At 33.4% G+C, this 14,804-nt stretch overlaps 1 protein-coding gene and 1 long non-coding RNA gene across 2 annotated transcripts in view; one reads left to right on the top strand and one right to left on the bottom strand.

Annotated features, from left to right (window-relative positions):
* Positions 1-7,787: 7,787 nt before the first annotated feature.
* LOC110874373 lies at positions 7,788-8,138 on the top strand. The gene is made up of 2 exons (XR_002555891.2): positions 7,788-7,912; positions 7,996-8,138. It is a non-coding gene; the product is annotated as an uncharacterized LOC110874373 (long non-coding RNA).
* A 5,020-nt stretch (positions 8,139-13,158) lies between these two features.
* The window catches only part of LOC110877807, an 8,797-nt gene continuing 7,151 nt past the window's right edge, over positions 13,159-14,804 (bottom strand). Inside the window, exon 5 of the mRNA XM_022126015.2 lies at positions 13,159-13,845. Coding sequence (XP_021981707.1) covers positions 13,430-13,845 — 416 coding nt within the window. The 3' untranslated portion in view covers positions 13,159-13,429. The remainder of the gene's footprint in view (positions 13,846-14,804) is intronic.

The raw sequence follows: 14,804 nt of genomic DNA, 5'->3' as shown, positions 1-14,804 counted from the left end.
CCTGTTGCCTTTCTTACGGTATACATTACTACATTTAATAATATATTTAAAAATACTAGTTTTTTCTTTTATATAATTAAATGATCTTGCGATTTATACAGCTTCTATACACACATGAATACAACAAAAAGCTTAACCTGTTTGAGAAAGCCGTGGAGATGCCAGTTATTCGTTATATAACATCTTCAGAGATTGATAAAGTCGAAGAACATATTTCGGATAACGGACCTCTATGGATATCAAGTGAGAGTGATGAAGAAGAAGAAAGTGAAGAAGAAAATGAAGAAGAAAATGAAGAAAAGAATGAAGAAGAAGAGGGTCCTCCGGAGGATGATTATACACTACGACCACCGGTTAACACGATGATAAGCTACAAAAGAAGGACTGTGCGCACAGTACAAAACGAAGAAACCGGGGCAGAGCCAAAAGATAACGAGAACATTGATGATTTCATGGATTTCAGTTTTGAAATCAATGAAATGTCTCAGATAAACATTGACTTTCAAGTTGGAACGCAGACGCAGAAAATGATGGATTATTGCAACACTCCTGCTCAACTTTCACCGTCGGTATTCTATGACACAGCCCACGAACAACAACTAGAGGCTTCGAGAGCAAACAAAAAGGTAAGTGTAAAAAAATATTAATTTAACTTATTTAACTTAATCAATTATATTTAACTTCTATATTGATATTACAGAATCTGTTGAAAAAGATGAAAGCAAATGTCAAAAAATAACTTAAAATGGTTCGAGATGTTCAAGAGATGAACAACTTAGTGTCAGAGGCAAAAACTAAGTGTTTTTGGGATGTTGAGGTTATGAAGGCTTGTAAGGAGTGGGATCAGACGCTTCAGAATAATCCCATTTGTCTGCCACCTGAACCGGTTCAAGAGCATGAACCTGCAGCCTCTCCTGTTCATCAAGAACCTGAAAACCCAGCTTCTGAGGTTCATCATGAAGTTGCTACAAACAAAGAAGGTAGAGAGGATGAAGAAGCACAAAAATTAATATCCAATGTTTTGGTCCAATTGGCATCGGAAGGTAACACAAGCGAACTCAATATTAACACATGCGATATAATGTAAAAATTCATTAAAAAAATGCATTTGCGAAACCTATGAAAAACACATGCGATACTATCAAAAACACTTCAGATTTGATTTCGCACACGATGTCATGTATACTCCTGCGATTTTGATTCTGCTGTATTAAATAAAATAATTTGAATCTATAGGTACACTGCAACCAGATTATAGAGGAGTCACGGACACCCTTATTGCAAAAATTCAAACAGTGGAACCGGGTGTGTATGCTTACCAAACAATTGCCAATGGTAATAAAAACCATTTACTTTATGAGAAAAATTAAACATCATAAATTATTGTATATCTTAAATTACTCTGGCATGCAGAAACTGGTGAAAATGAAACTGTTGTCGAAGAGACAGTAAACTTGGCAGAATCTACACAAAAAGTCCAGGAAGAAGTGCCGGAAAAAGACCCTCAACAACTCGATACGGACGTTTAAGTTGAAAAGGAAATGGAACCTGAATGCCCTCAGGTAACTGCTGAAGAATTGCATTCAGTTGAGTTGGTTTTGAGTGTAGGACCAACATTGGAAGAAGATAAAGGAAAAAAACAAACTAAGGGGAGAAAAACCACAAAGCCAAAGCAAGTTCCAAAACAAGTTATACCAAAAGGGTTAAACGAACTGCTTTACAAGACAATAGAACAAGCAAAAATAAGAGGTGAAAAAAGATGTTTAAGATCTTGGAGACAAATTTTGTTCACCTTATTGCAATAGAGTGGTGAACATGCATGAAGTACTCTTGACCCAAGAATTGAGTGTGATCCGCTTCACGTTTGCTACCTTTGCAGACTTGCAGTAAGTAGAAAAACATATATCAACAAACAAACATCTAATAAAAATATACACAAACCAAAAACTAATTATTTATTTTATGACTGGCAGAGAAGAGTTTTACCGATCAAAAACTGAGGTTGCAACATTCAAAGCTGTGTTTGAAAGCTACTTCAGGGAACAATACGTAGCATCGAACGGAATAGATGCATTTGTAGATATTCTAAACCTTGAAGAGAAGAAAAGGGATAGAAAATCATCACCGCACAGATTCTTCTTGTATTCCACAATGATGGTATGTTTTCATATACATTTTGTCATTTGAAATTTTAAAAAGTAAATACATATTAAATGATTTCGCAAACTAGTTATATCTAAATCACATGTATTATGGCAGAATTTTTGCTTTTGAAAACATTTTCATACTGTTGTAATATCGCATGTGTTGTATATACTATTCGCATGTGAAAAAATCAAATGTTTGCCTTTCTCCTACTGTTGTAATTTCGCATTTGGTACATACGCTATTCGCATTTGGTACATTGTTTGCATGGATTTGACTCTTGTTAAATAACATACAGCGGAATATCTTTTACGACGAGAAGAAATACACAGACAACCAACGACTCAAAATATTTGCCTCGAATTTTGAAGACATGTTAAATAGATATGAGGTAAAAAAACTTGAATCGGTTGACCTGGTGTTTATTCCGGTACTTCAAGGTGACCACTTCTATGTCTTGTGCTTCAACTTAAAATCCGGCAAAATTGACCAGATAGACAATTCAGCAGCAAAACAAGAGTTTGAGGAAAGATACAAGGGGCTCCCAGACACACTGGTAATACAAAAACTTATACATATACATGTTATATATTATGTAAAAGCTACTAACACAAATGTTACAATGTTACAGAGAAGGGTATTGGTTTTATACCTACAAAATGCTTTAAAACCAACACCGGCTATACAAGAACTTGCAACCTCAGTAATAGAAAGAAAGGAAATGGATTGGAGGACGAAGAATAACGGCGTAGACTGTGGAGTGTTTACGATGCGTCACATGGAAACGTACAAAGGAGACCAAAAACCATGGGTGACAGGATTTGTGAATGAAGATGAAGTAAACAATAGACATAAAGCACAACTTCATCTCCTAAGGACAAGATATCTCAGCAAAATCATTCTATCAGAACACAACATGCATCGTCTTAAAATAATTAAAATGGCCAATGCTTTCGACAAAAGGCCAGACAAAGAGAGGTATATGAAAGATCTGGATAAGATAATCCCAGAAAGGATGAAAACATATTTTGATAGGGACAACTAAACTTCATTTGATGATGTATTTATGTTACATATTTCAATTGTTTCAACTGTTTCAACTGCTTTAGTTCTCTTATTAATTTCGCATATATTGGTGTTTCTTAATTGGCAATTGTGTTTTTATTTCGCATGCATGTGTTTTGTTTGAAATCGCATGTTTCACCTTGAATTCTTAAAATTTGCGAAATACAATTCCATTATATGACAAAACATGCTAATTTATTGGAACATACACCAAAAAAAAAAACCAGTTCATTCAAAAGATGAAAGAAACTCTATTTTCATCTTCATTGAGCATCTTAATACAGTTATTGCACCAGCCAACTCTTTCAACTGTTTCTCATCCCTCTCACCCAAATCCACCATAAACATAACTGCAATTTCTTTAAGACTACTCACTTGCATCTGGGATAACAAGTTCAGAATTTCTTGTCTTCTCTTCATGTTTTCTGTTACACGAGAAATGTTGGCCTCCAACATCTCTTGACAAGTTTGATCCTCTTGAATCTGTTGCTGAATCCTTTTCCTCAAAACCTGCTTGATACTTGGTTCAGAAGAAGAAGAAGAAGAAGATGTTGGTAGATCTGCCATTTTTTAATTGGATGTTTGCAATAGTAATGAAAACATAGAATATATAATAAAAAAAGTTATTGATATGAATTATTGAAATCAATTATTGAACTGAATTATTTGATTTCAATAATTGAAACACACTGTGCAAAAATAAAAATAATTACTCATAAAGATTGCGAAATCAAAAGCTACAATTGATAAACATCTTTAAGGTTTGCGAAATCTAGAATTAAACTTGCGAAATTATATACCAAACTTCATTGTGTGCGAAATGACTATATTTAAACATGCGAATTTATGCAACAGATCCATTCCTTTACTAGTTGGATTATTTTAACACATCACATGCGATATATAAAAAGACACATGCGATATAGTAACACAATAATTAATTCCAATAAACACTTAACTTCTACCCCTGATTATAAATCTAATAATAAAAAAACTTCAAATCAAAAAAAAACCCAAAACTCACCTAAAATGACGAATCAAGAATTTTCTGAAATGGCCGTTCTGTGTGGAATCAATCAAAACCCTAAAATCGAATTGAAAACGAAGAATACTTAAATGGAACGGTTAGGAAACGAACTCCATAATTGACGGGATTCAATGATTAGCAGTCGTAAATGTTAGAATAGAATGTCTGATATACCCTTATTTGTTAAAATTGAATCAGGACACGTGTATGGCTGCTGTTGTAGCGTACATAATGTACGATAGTGGGATTTGTACCATACTCTTTACCTATATATATATATATATATATATATATTGGAGAGTTCAAATGAGAAGAATTTTTTGTAAGAATAAAAAAGAAGAAATTTCAACCAATAAGAATCCTTTATTTTACTTCATTTAATTTTTGTATTTAATATTAGTGTAAGAGTATAATGGTAAACTTAGATAGATCATTAATTGGTAGTCTTCCTTTTTAATAGCTAACTACATTAAATTTGTAGCTTATTTTCAAAAAAAAAAATTAATTTAGAGTGCGGGATGAATTACAAGTTGTGTAAGATAAATTTCAATATGTGTAGGATAAATTTCAAAACGTGTAGGATAAATTTGATGTGTGTAGGCAAAAAATTTAGTGTGGAGGATGATAGTCTTTATGACTAATTAATAATTCAAAGATAATAATAAATGAAATAAGAGAAAAACTATTTAATGTTTTACAATTGTACTCTTTGTTCTTTTCTTCTCAACTTAATTTTCTTCTCAAATGAAGCTCCCTATATATATAGGGTCAGGATTTAGGGAAAACGGTGAAAAATGTGATAACGATGAGAACGATTTTGGTGTTGACATGTGGCATTGATGCTAAATTTCACTAAGGGTAATATTGTCAAAAAAACCCACTCACATGAACTGGGTGTTCAAATAAAACGCCATAAAAACACTCAATTCAGAAAAACGCCATGAAAATACCCAGTTAAAAACGCCATAAAACACCCTGTTCAGAAAAACACCATGAAAATACCTAGTTAAAACGCCATAAAAACACCTAGTTCAAAAAAACGCCATGAAAATATCTAGTCTAAAACGCCATAAAACACCCAGTTCAGAAAAACGCCATAAAAACCCAGTTCAGTTTTTTCGAAAACTATATCAATAGTATACTCATTGGAAAGATAAAAAACGCTGAGTTTTATGGTGTAATTTTTTTTAGAAAAAAAATCACGTATAAAAAAGTTATTGTCATTTAAATATGATGGAGGGAAATGGCATGTGATTAGCATGTTCACCCTTGTTTGGATCTTACTATTTTACCCCTTCTGGTAGTTACAAGGTTCTCATTATTTACAAAAATTTCACTGCATCATTTTAGCCACAAATCACAAAGATCCTATGGCTGAAAATCGTTCTCACACTTCAAATCGTTTTCTCATGATCTCATTCCTATATATATATATATATATATATATATAGAAAGTGTATTGTACAAAATGGCTTAACGCAAGCTACGTACGCCATGTGAAATCGCATGTTATAAAATAGCATGGATGAAATCGCATGTTGGTTTTTTGTAACAATTTCACATGTGATAAATTTGATGAAATCGCATGTTGGTTTTTTGTAACAATTCCGCATGTGGTAATTTTTGATGAAATCGCATGATAAAAAACCAACATGCGAAATTGTTACAAAAAACCAACATGTGATTTCAATGTGGGATGAAGATCTGACGGCTAAGATGATCGCGTCCATGTAGGATAAAGGCTCTTGTACGTTAACCTAACCGAGAGGGGTTAACATACAAAACGCCTTATCGTACTTCACGTACGCGACAGTCACAACCATCAGATCATGGCAAAAATCACGCATGGATCAATTAATCACGCATGGGAGCAGTTAATAACGCATGGGATCAGTTTTTTGAAGATAATCACGTATGGATCATAATTACGCACGTTCAGTTTATCAAAAATTGGAGAGAATCACGCATGGGATCATAATTACGCACGTTCTATTTCATCGCGTACGTTAATGTACGTTAAGGCGTTTTGTACATTATACTTTCTCTCTCTCTCTCTCTCTCTATATATATATATACATATGTATGTATGTATATATGTATTCAATGATTAAAATAAATATTTAAAACTAATATAGTGAACAACATCTTCATAGTGAACTGTGTGAACTAATCAGGACCATTGATTTTTTTTAGTTGTTAAGGGTAGGATTGTAATTATACAATAAATTAGTTTTAAATCTTTATTTTAACCATTGAATTTCAGTTACACTTTTAATTTTGGTAGTTTTCTTAAATTGCATATTTATCCCGATTTGGGTTTTCTGCAAGGCTAATCATCTAAATTAATTTGTTATTTTTATGGTTTACCATTGCATAAGTTAGTATAATTTGTTGACAAAGTTTTGTTTTGTGGGATAGTAGTCATAAATTGAGTAATATTCAAGGTTTATGTGTTTTTATTTTGATTCATTAGGTGTTTATTTTGGATGGTCTGGAGTTTTTGGCTGCAACTATGTTGGACAGAGATATGCTTGCTATGGCTAGAAATTGGTACCATGTCGGTTGGTTTTGCTTGGCAAGGTTAGACTTTCCTAATAAGTTTGCTTGATTTACGAGATTAGATATTAGTGATTTGATTTTCAGATTTTAAATTTTAAATTTTGAACTCAATCATTATTTTAATTTTTTTAGCTAATAGTTTGATTGACTCGGTTGTTAGATTTGTGACGATGCGTCGGACAAACAACATTGGAATAAGATACAGCCTTGAGCCTTGGCAAGTTAACACATTAGTTAGGGTTATGAAGTTTTCCATGGCACCGACACATTATTGAACAGTAGCGCATCAGGTTAGTGATATTAGACTTTGTGTCTTGAGAAATTTTGTATATTGATTGATGTTTGAAATTGATTGTGAGGTCTTTGATTGTGCATTGTATTGCTAATTGATATATGAGATTTTGTTGATTGGCATAAGGTATTAGATAAGATGTGTTTGAAGTTGTGAAGATGAATAAGTGAGACGTGTGTAGCAGATATTAGTGAGTGCACAACACATTAGTTAGGGTTTTGAATTATTGATACAGGTTAGTGATGTTAGAGATTATGTTTTGAGAAAGTCTGTAGATTTATTGATGTCTGTGTTTGATTGTGACACCTTTGATTACGCATGAAATTGCTGGTTATATGAGATTTTGTTGATTGTAGACAAATAAGTTTGAACAGAACTTATTAGATTCACATTTAAGTATAAAAAATGAGAGGTTGTTATAAACTGAATTATATACTGAACGAAAAACTGAAAGGAAAAGGAAAAAAAACAATTTAACACAAAGAAAATGAGAGAAAGAGAGTTGCCACATTTTTTAAAACCAAAAATATAAGGTAACCATGCTTCTAAAATCTACTATACTTTTTAATAACATTTGGTGGAAAATGGACTATGTTGGGTAGGTAGTCAAATATGGTTTTAGGGTCAAAACGGCTCTGTTGGGTTGACTCGGGACACTTTTATGAAAAACTTTATGTTTTTGGCCTTAATAAACCATTTTTGTAGATGACCAGTGTATATCTCTACTTGAGGAATTCTCCAAAGATCCAGAGCCGATTGTTTCATAGAGCTGTGAAGTGGCTCTAAACATACTGGATTTTGAACGATCCGGCAAACCATTCGAGGTACTTGGAAGATTAAGTTTCGCTCATTTTATACGAAAATGTATCGTGTTAAGAGTGATTAGTTTAATCTATGTTTTCTGCAGTACATCTTTATGTAGGCACCTCAATTGCAGGAGGCAGCATGATGGTTTCACTTTGTTGTGTGTTTTGTTACCATTGAGTACTAAATGGCATACATTTGGATAGAGTTTTGAATGATTTACTCAACATTATTATTTGAATGGTTTTTTAGTGTGTGTGTTTTATTTATTGATTAGCGTATCGTATTAGGTATGAATGAATATCATTAGCAAGTCAGTTTAATGCCTTCAAAGTTAATGGATTTTTTTTTAATAAGCAAGTGATTATTTGAAAATGGGAACAATCAACACTATATTAATATCCATGTTATTAATTTGTTATATTTCGACTGGTCATGATTGTTAAAAAAAATATATAATGTATATTTAATGAATAAAGTTTTTGTTGTTTATATTTTCTTATGTAAACTTTTAATTAATTTCTAAATTTAATTAAATGAGTTTGTTTTGTAGGTTCGAACAACTCCACACGTATATTTTATTATAAAAAATATTTTTTTTTTGTTTCTTGGGTCATTCAATGAGGCAAGTTTCTGCCTCTGGTTCTTGCCCGAAGTTTCTGACCTTACTCGCAACCCAATGACTACAACTTTCAATTCAAAACAATTATAAAAAAAAATTATGTTTGAAAACATGTATTTTTATTTTATTTAATGACATAGTTCGATCAATATAAAGTTAATGTTTCTACCCGCGAAGTTCGCGGGTGATAACCTAGTTGTAATTATACAATAAATTAGTTTTAAATCTTTATTTTAACCATTGAATTTCAGTTACACTTTTAATTTTGGTAGTTTTCTTAAATTGCATATTTATCTCCTCCATCTCTCTTAATTCAAAATAATAGATTTTTTAAATGCATATTCATGCAAGAATGAATTATTTATAGAACGTTTGATTACATATTTTTTTTTATTTTTGGATTAAATATTCAATTTTCTTTATTACAAATTGGACATGTACATTTAAAGAAGATGATCGGATGTAACAATATTTGTTAATGTACATATATGTACATACGTTTTTAAATTGTGAATACGTATAATACATATATTTACATTCACTTCTAGAGTGTTTTTAATTATGTTCTGGATGAAACAATATATTATATAATGGTTATAATTTTTAAAATTAAAAAATTAGTTAATTGGTGAGAGAAAAAAATGAGAAGAATGTAATTAATTATTTAATTGGGGAGAGAATCAGTTAACAATTTACATTTATATCCTTTTCATTTATTTTTTACATATAAATAATTACAACACTTCCCTTATTAAAATTTCCAAGATCTAAACAATTAATGGCTTAGATTAGTTCACACAGTTCACTCTCAACCTAATGTTCCCTCTAGAACCCTATGTATATATATATATATATATATATATATAGAGAGAGAGAGAGAGAGAGAGAAACGGGATCAGGAGAAAACGCTCAAAAGTATGAGAAATGTGAGAACGCATCCTGGCCCAACACGTGTCCCGCGTCAGAGAGAAGGGCGGAGGGGCTTTTTTGTCTTTTCATTCTTCTTTTATTTTCCCTACGCGGTATGATATTTTATGGCGTCTAAGTTTTTTTTTTGGCGTTAATTGTATTTTTTTTAAACTTTTTGACATTGAATTAATTGTTTTTGTGTCACATATATAACTTTTTTGGCGTTATAGCGTTTTCCGGTTAATTTTTTGGCTTTTTGGCCTTTTGTATAAAAATTCACTACAAGTCATTAAAATTTGCATAAGATTACAGAAGACCAATTTTTTTGGCGTATAGTGAATTTTTTGGCGTTTAATACCCCTTTTTTACAAGGTGCTTTGCCAGCAGTTGTTCTCCCATTTTTCATACTACCGGCGTTTTGGTGTTTATAGTTTTTGGCGTTCTATATAATAATGTATTTTATTTATATAACAAAACAACATATTACTTGATATCAAAACAATACAAAATGAAAACAAAAATAATACAAAATGGTAATCTAATTTTTCTTCCGAATCTTCAATGTCATCAGCCTCTTCTTTTCTTGAATTTGTTTTTGGCGTTTTGAACCTTTTTGAATACTTTAGCTAGATGCCAACTTTCCTTCATAAACCCCGTTTTTTTTTTTTTAGTAGTAGCTGCTTAGTGGCAACCTGTTTTTTGGTGTGATATTCTTGTTTGGTGGCATGTCATTAAATATCAACTCTTGCTTGATGCTATTTGTAATAATGGAGTCCAAAATAGCATTTTATCCTTGTGTTGATCTGTTTATTCCATTCAAATAATCATCAAGAACATAGCTTACATGATGGCATATCAATGTCATCAGTTTATTTTTCTTGAATATTTGTCCATCTCATTCAGCAAAATATTATTGAGTTAACCCCCTCAGAAAAATGATGCATATCAGTGAAAGGTTTGCCATATGTGGTGTTTTAAAGGGAGTGGTTTCTAGAGTATATGGCGTTTTTGTGTTTTTCTGGGTGTGTTTAATTTTATTGTGTATAGACCCTTCTCTTATAGGAGTTTTTTGGCGCGTAGTTTAGGCGGGACTTTTTATTGTAATAAATGATAGTAATAAAGTAACTGTCTTTTCAGTTTCTGTTTTTTGTATTTTCTGAGTTGATTAGCTTTTATCAGTTTTATATATGTTATTGACATCCCATCTTCTAAGTTTCGTGTTTTTTTTAATGGCCTTATGCAGAACAACATGTCAAAATACCATAACGAAGTAAATAAAATTTTAAGCAAGAAAGATATTTTTTGTTATTTTTGGCGTTTTGTTAGGGTTAACCATTTTTTAGTATTTTTTTTGGCGTTTTGCCAATAAAGATAGAAATATATAATTTAATTATCTTAAAAAAACATTGAAAAAAAAAAGACGAAAAATAAAATTAAAATCCTTCGTCAGAAGGTACTTTATCTGAATAGTATCCATCAGTTGTGTCATCTTATTCCTCCTCGGAGTCTTCATCTTGATCTTCATCGATTTCATCATATTCACCTTCATCAGCTTCTTGTTCCTGAAGATTTTGAAGCCTCCACCTGAACATGTCTTGCATTAACTCCAATTGTGAGTCTATTTCTGGGTTGGTACAGGTGGCGTTATGCAATTCTTCCATGAAACCCAGTCGCTGCTTTGCCATGATGTTCTCTAGCCAGTAGAATTGTTGCTCTCCGCTGTCGTATGTAATCGTCACCATGTCTGTTTCATCATCAAAACGCTATGATGTCATGACAGGGTCTGGCTTCACATTTCCTTTAATTGGTCCAAATTTGCTGGTTAATAGCGTTTCATGGCATTCGTTGTCTAGAGTGATGCCAATGGATAAGATTTGCCTCTGTATCTCTTCTTCCATCTTCAGAATAGCCCTGATCGTCTTAACATACACCCTCCTTCTGTTGTCAAAATGGATGACATATCGTCTGATTCCCAGAGTGTATCTCCACGAAACGATTGTTGCCATTTTTGGCGTTTTGTTTCATTTGGCGTTTTTGGTTAAAGGTGTTTTTTCGCAAAAGATGGATAGATTAAAGTGATTATTGAAGCTTTGTTTTTACGTTTGTTTATATAATGATGTTTTTGGCGCGTAATTTAGGAGATAATTTCTTCTAATAAATGTTAATAACTGTAATTCAGTTATTTGTGTTTTGTTTCATCTTCTTGTAATATTCAACGCGTTTTATTTTTAATTTTTGGCGTTTTGTTTTTAATGGCGTTTTATTTTTTGTTTGGCGTTTTGTTTTTAATGGCGTTTTATTTTTTGTTTGGCGTTTTATCATATTTGGCGTTTTCGATATGAGCGGTAAAAAGACCCTTTTACCCTTAATGAAGCGCGTCCCACATAATTATATTTGTGTTATTTACGAAAACGCCACCACGCAATCTAGTCAATGGATTGTTTTGATCGGACGATCCATAAGCGTTCTCACCGTTCTCACACTTTTCACCGTTTTCTCTAAATCCTGACCCTATATATATGTAGTGTGAGGTTCATTGGGGACACTAAAAAAGTGGGGAACAGTGGGGAACCGACTCAAATGAACTCCGATTGGACTCATTCCAACGGCGTTGGAACCGGCTCGTCGAACCCTAACTAGGATCTCTTAACCCTAAACCCTAAACCCTAAATATATCAGGGTTTGACTTTTAGGGTTTGGCTTTAGGGTTCAGCTTTAGGGTTTAGCTTTCAGGGTTTATAGTTTAGATTTTACGGTTTAGCTTAGGTTTTAGCCTTATATTTTAGCTTTACGGTTTAGAGTTTAGGAGTTAAGATTTAGGGTTTAGGGTTAAGAGATCCTAGTTAGGGTTCGACAAGCCGGTTCCAACGCCGCTGAAATGAGTCCAATCAGAGTTCCTTTGAGTCGATTCCCCGTTGTTCCCCAATGAACCTTCCCTTAAAATCCTACGTCCAAGCACATATAAGCACATACGAAAGACATAAACAATGCAACAACCACCTACACTAATCTAGGCATCTACCCTAATGCTCAGACCTAAGGAACCCAAAATCCTTAACCTTAATCCTACGACTCCAAAAACCCCTATCCTGGATCATGTCCTCGGAGAGGTGTAACTCTAGCAAATTCTACCTAATCTGCTCATCCCAAGTCATCTTGGGCCTACCTCGACTCCTCCTCCCTTCCATTACTCTGTCGAGCGTAGCGTAGACAAGTGTCTCCTCTTTACATGCCCAAACCATCTCAATCTCCACTCATTTATCTTATCTGCTATAGTAGCTACTCCCAACCTACCCTTAAAATCCTCATTTCTTATCATGTCTAACCTTGTGTGCCCACACATCCACGTTAACATCCTTATTTTTGCTACCTCCATCTTACGTGCTTATGCCTTCTTGATGGCCCAACACTCTATCCCATACAACTTGGCAGGTATAAAGATACATGACAAAACTTGCAATTCACTCTAAAATTTTTAACTAGTACATGATCCTTAAAATATTAATCCTTAGCAAATTTAAAAAAAAAAATCCATAAAAGTCAAATAGTCCTTTACAAATATAATATAAACAGGTTGCTAACAGGTCTTTAAGATGTTTAGATACGGAATTTATTGTGTCCTAAACATGTAATAAGTCTATTTATAACACAAAACCTGTTAAGAATGTGTCATTTTGTGTCGTGTTAACACATTCGTGCCTCTAATTTAAGAATAATGATTGGTTAGGCATGATATTAAGAACAAAACTAAGCAACATAACCATAAACCACAAAGTTGATGTTTTTGTATGATGCTTATCAAGCAAATTTTTAAGATCATAAAGACATAGCGATACTGCGATGCTACAAGGACCAGCTTTCTAAGCATTCGCATCCATGACCATGTCACGCCTTTGCGTTCGAGCAAACTACAACACGAGTATTGACAACAGACATACTCTTTCTATGTTACATAATCTTTCGCTACCTGGTTCCAAAATCGAGCTTACAATTACAAACACCCATCTTAGTTATCCGCCTGCACACCAAAATGCTCTTTCAATACATACTTGGATGTTTTTCCAAACCCTTTACCAACGCCTTGCATTGCCGTCATCTTTCCAAATTCGTTTTTGATCTGATCCATTATCTTGAAAACGTTATGGACTAGTGATGGGTCGGCCGATGGAGAGCAATTTGCAAGTTTTGTTTTTTCTGTTTTCAGCTGTTCATAAAGATGTAAAAGCTGGTTTTTTTGGGTTGTTAGGACATCTTCAGCAACTTTGTACTCGGTTTCCTGTGACTTTTTGAGGGAGGCGAGTGTCTTCTCGACCCTCCGCTCAAGTTTGCCAGATTCTATTTGGTCATCAAAATTTGTAAATGTTATCTGGGTTGGTGCTGTCACCGTCTCAACGTCCATTGTTTCATACTGACAAACTTCTCCTGATGCCAATAAATAATTACTTAACTAAACAATAACTACGCGTAAGATTCATGTGCTAAACGAGTCATGTTCGTGGGTTGGCGGGTCAAATCCAACATGAATCTGAATAATTGACACAAAACATGTGACCTTTTTTTTGCATAATAATACACTGAAAGTTATAAATTTAGAACAAAAAAAAAAAATACAAACGTATTATAAAATAATTATGTTTAAAATATAGTAGTTGACATCGATTTCTCTTTTAATTTTTAAATTCCGGCGTTAATTGCCCAGCCATTTTAAGTTATGACATCAAAACAAGTTAGAAAAATAAATAAATAAATAAATAAATAGGGTAATCAGATCAACCCACGAGCCACCAGCTCAACCCCAACCCAAACCCAACCAGTTTAGCTAGCCGTGTTTGCGGGTTCGACCGGAAACTGAGCCAACCCGTTTAGACTAAACCCAAACTCGCAAATTGTGTTAATTCTGTGCCATATCATAAATTCACACCCAGTAAACTAGAGGGTTTAACCTCAACCTCATCAATCGAGTCTTGTTTGATCTCAAATGGGTTGAAACTTGAAAGTAAACAAAAATCTAATAAAGTGACCCATCTATATATATATATATATATATATATATATATATATATATATATATATATATATATAGGGTAAGGTTCATGCGAGAACCACCTTTATTGCGAGAACCGCGAGAACCAATGTGAACACAAGCTAAAATAGCTAAAAAAACCTAAAAAAACCCTAAAAAAAACCTAACCCCCACCCCCCCACCCCCCAAAAACCTAAACCCCCCACCCCCCCCCCCCAAAAAAAGACCTAACCCCCCCCCCCCCCCCCAAAAACCTAACCCCCCCCCCCAAGCTAAATGCTAAAAACTAAAACCCTCAAAAAACCTAAAAAAAAACCTAACCCCCACCCCCCAAAAACCTAAACCCCCCACCCCCCCC

The sequence above is a fragment of the Helianthus annuus genome, chromosome 9 (assembly GCF_002127325.2).
Source record: "Helianthus annuus cultivar XRQ/B chromosome 9, HanXRQr2.0-SUNRISE, whole genome shotgun sequence".
Taxonomy (NCBI): domain Eukaryota; kingdom Viridiplantae; phylum Streptophyta; class Magnoliopsida; order Asterales; family Asteraceae; genus Helianthus; species Helianthus annuus.
The sequence above is the reverse complement of the archived record's forward strand: the minus strand, read 5'-3'. Positions and strand labels throughout refer to the sequence as shown.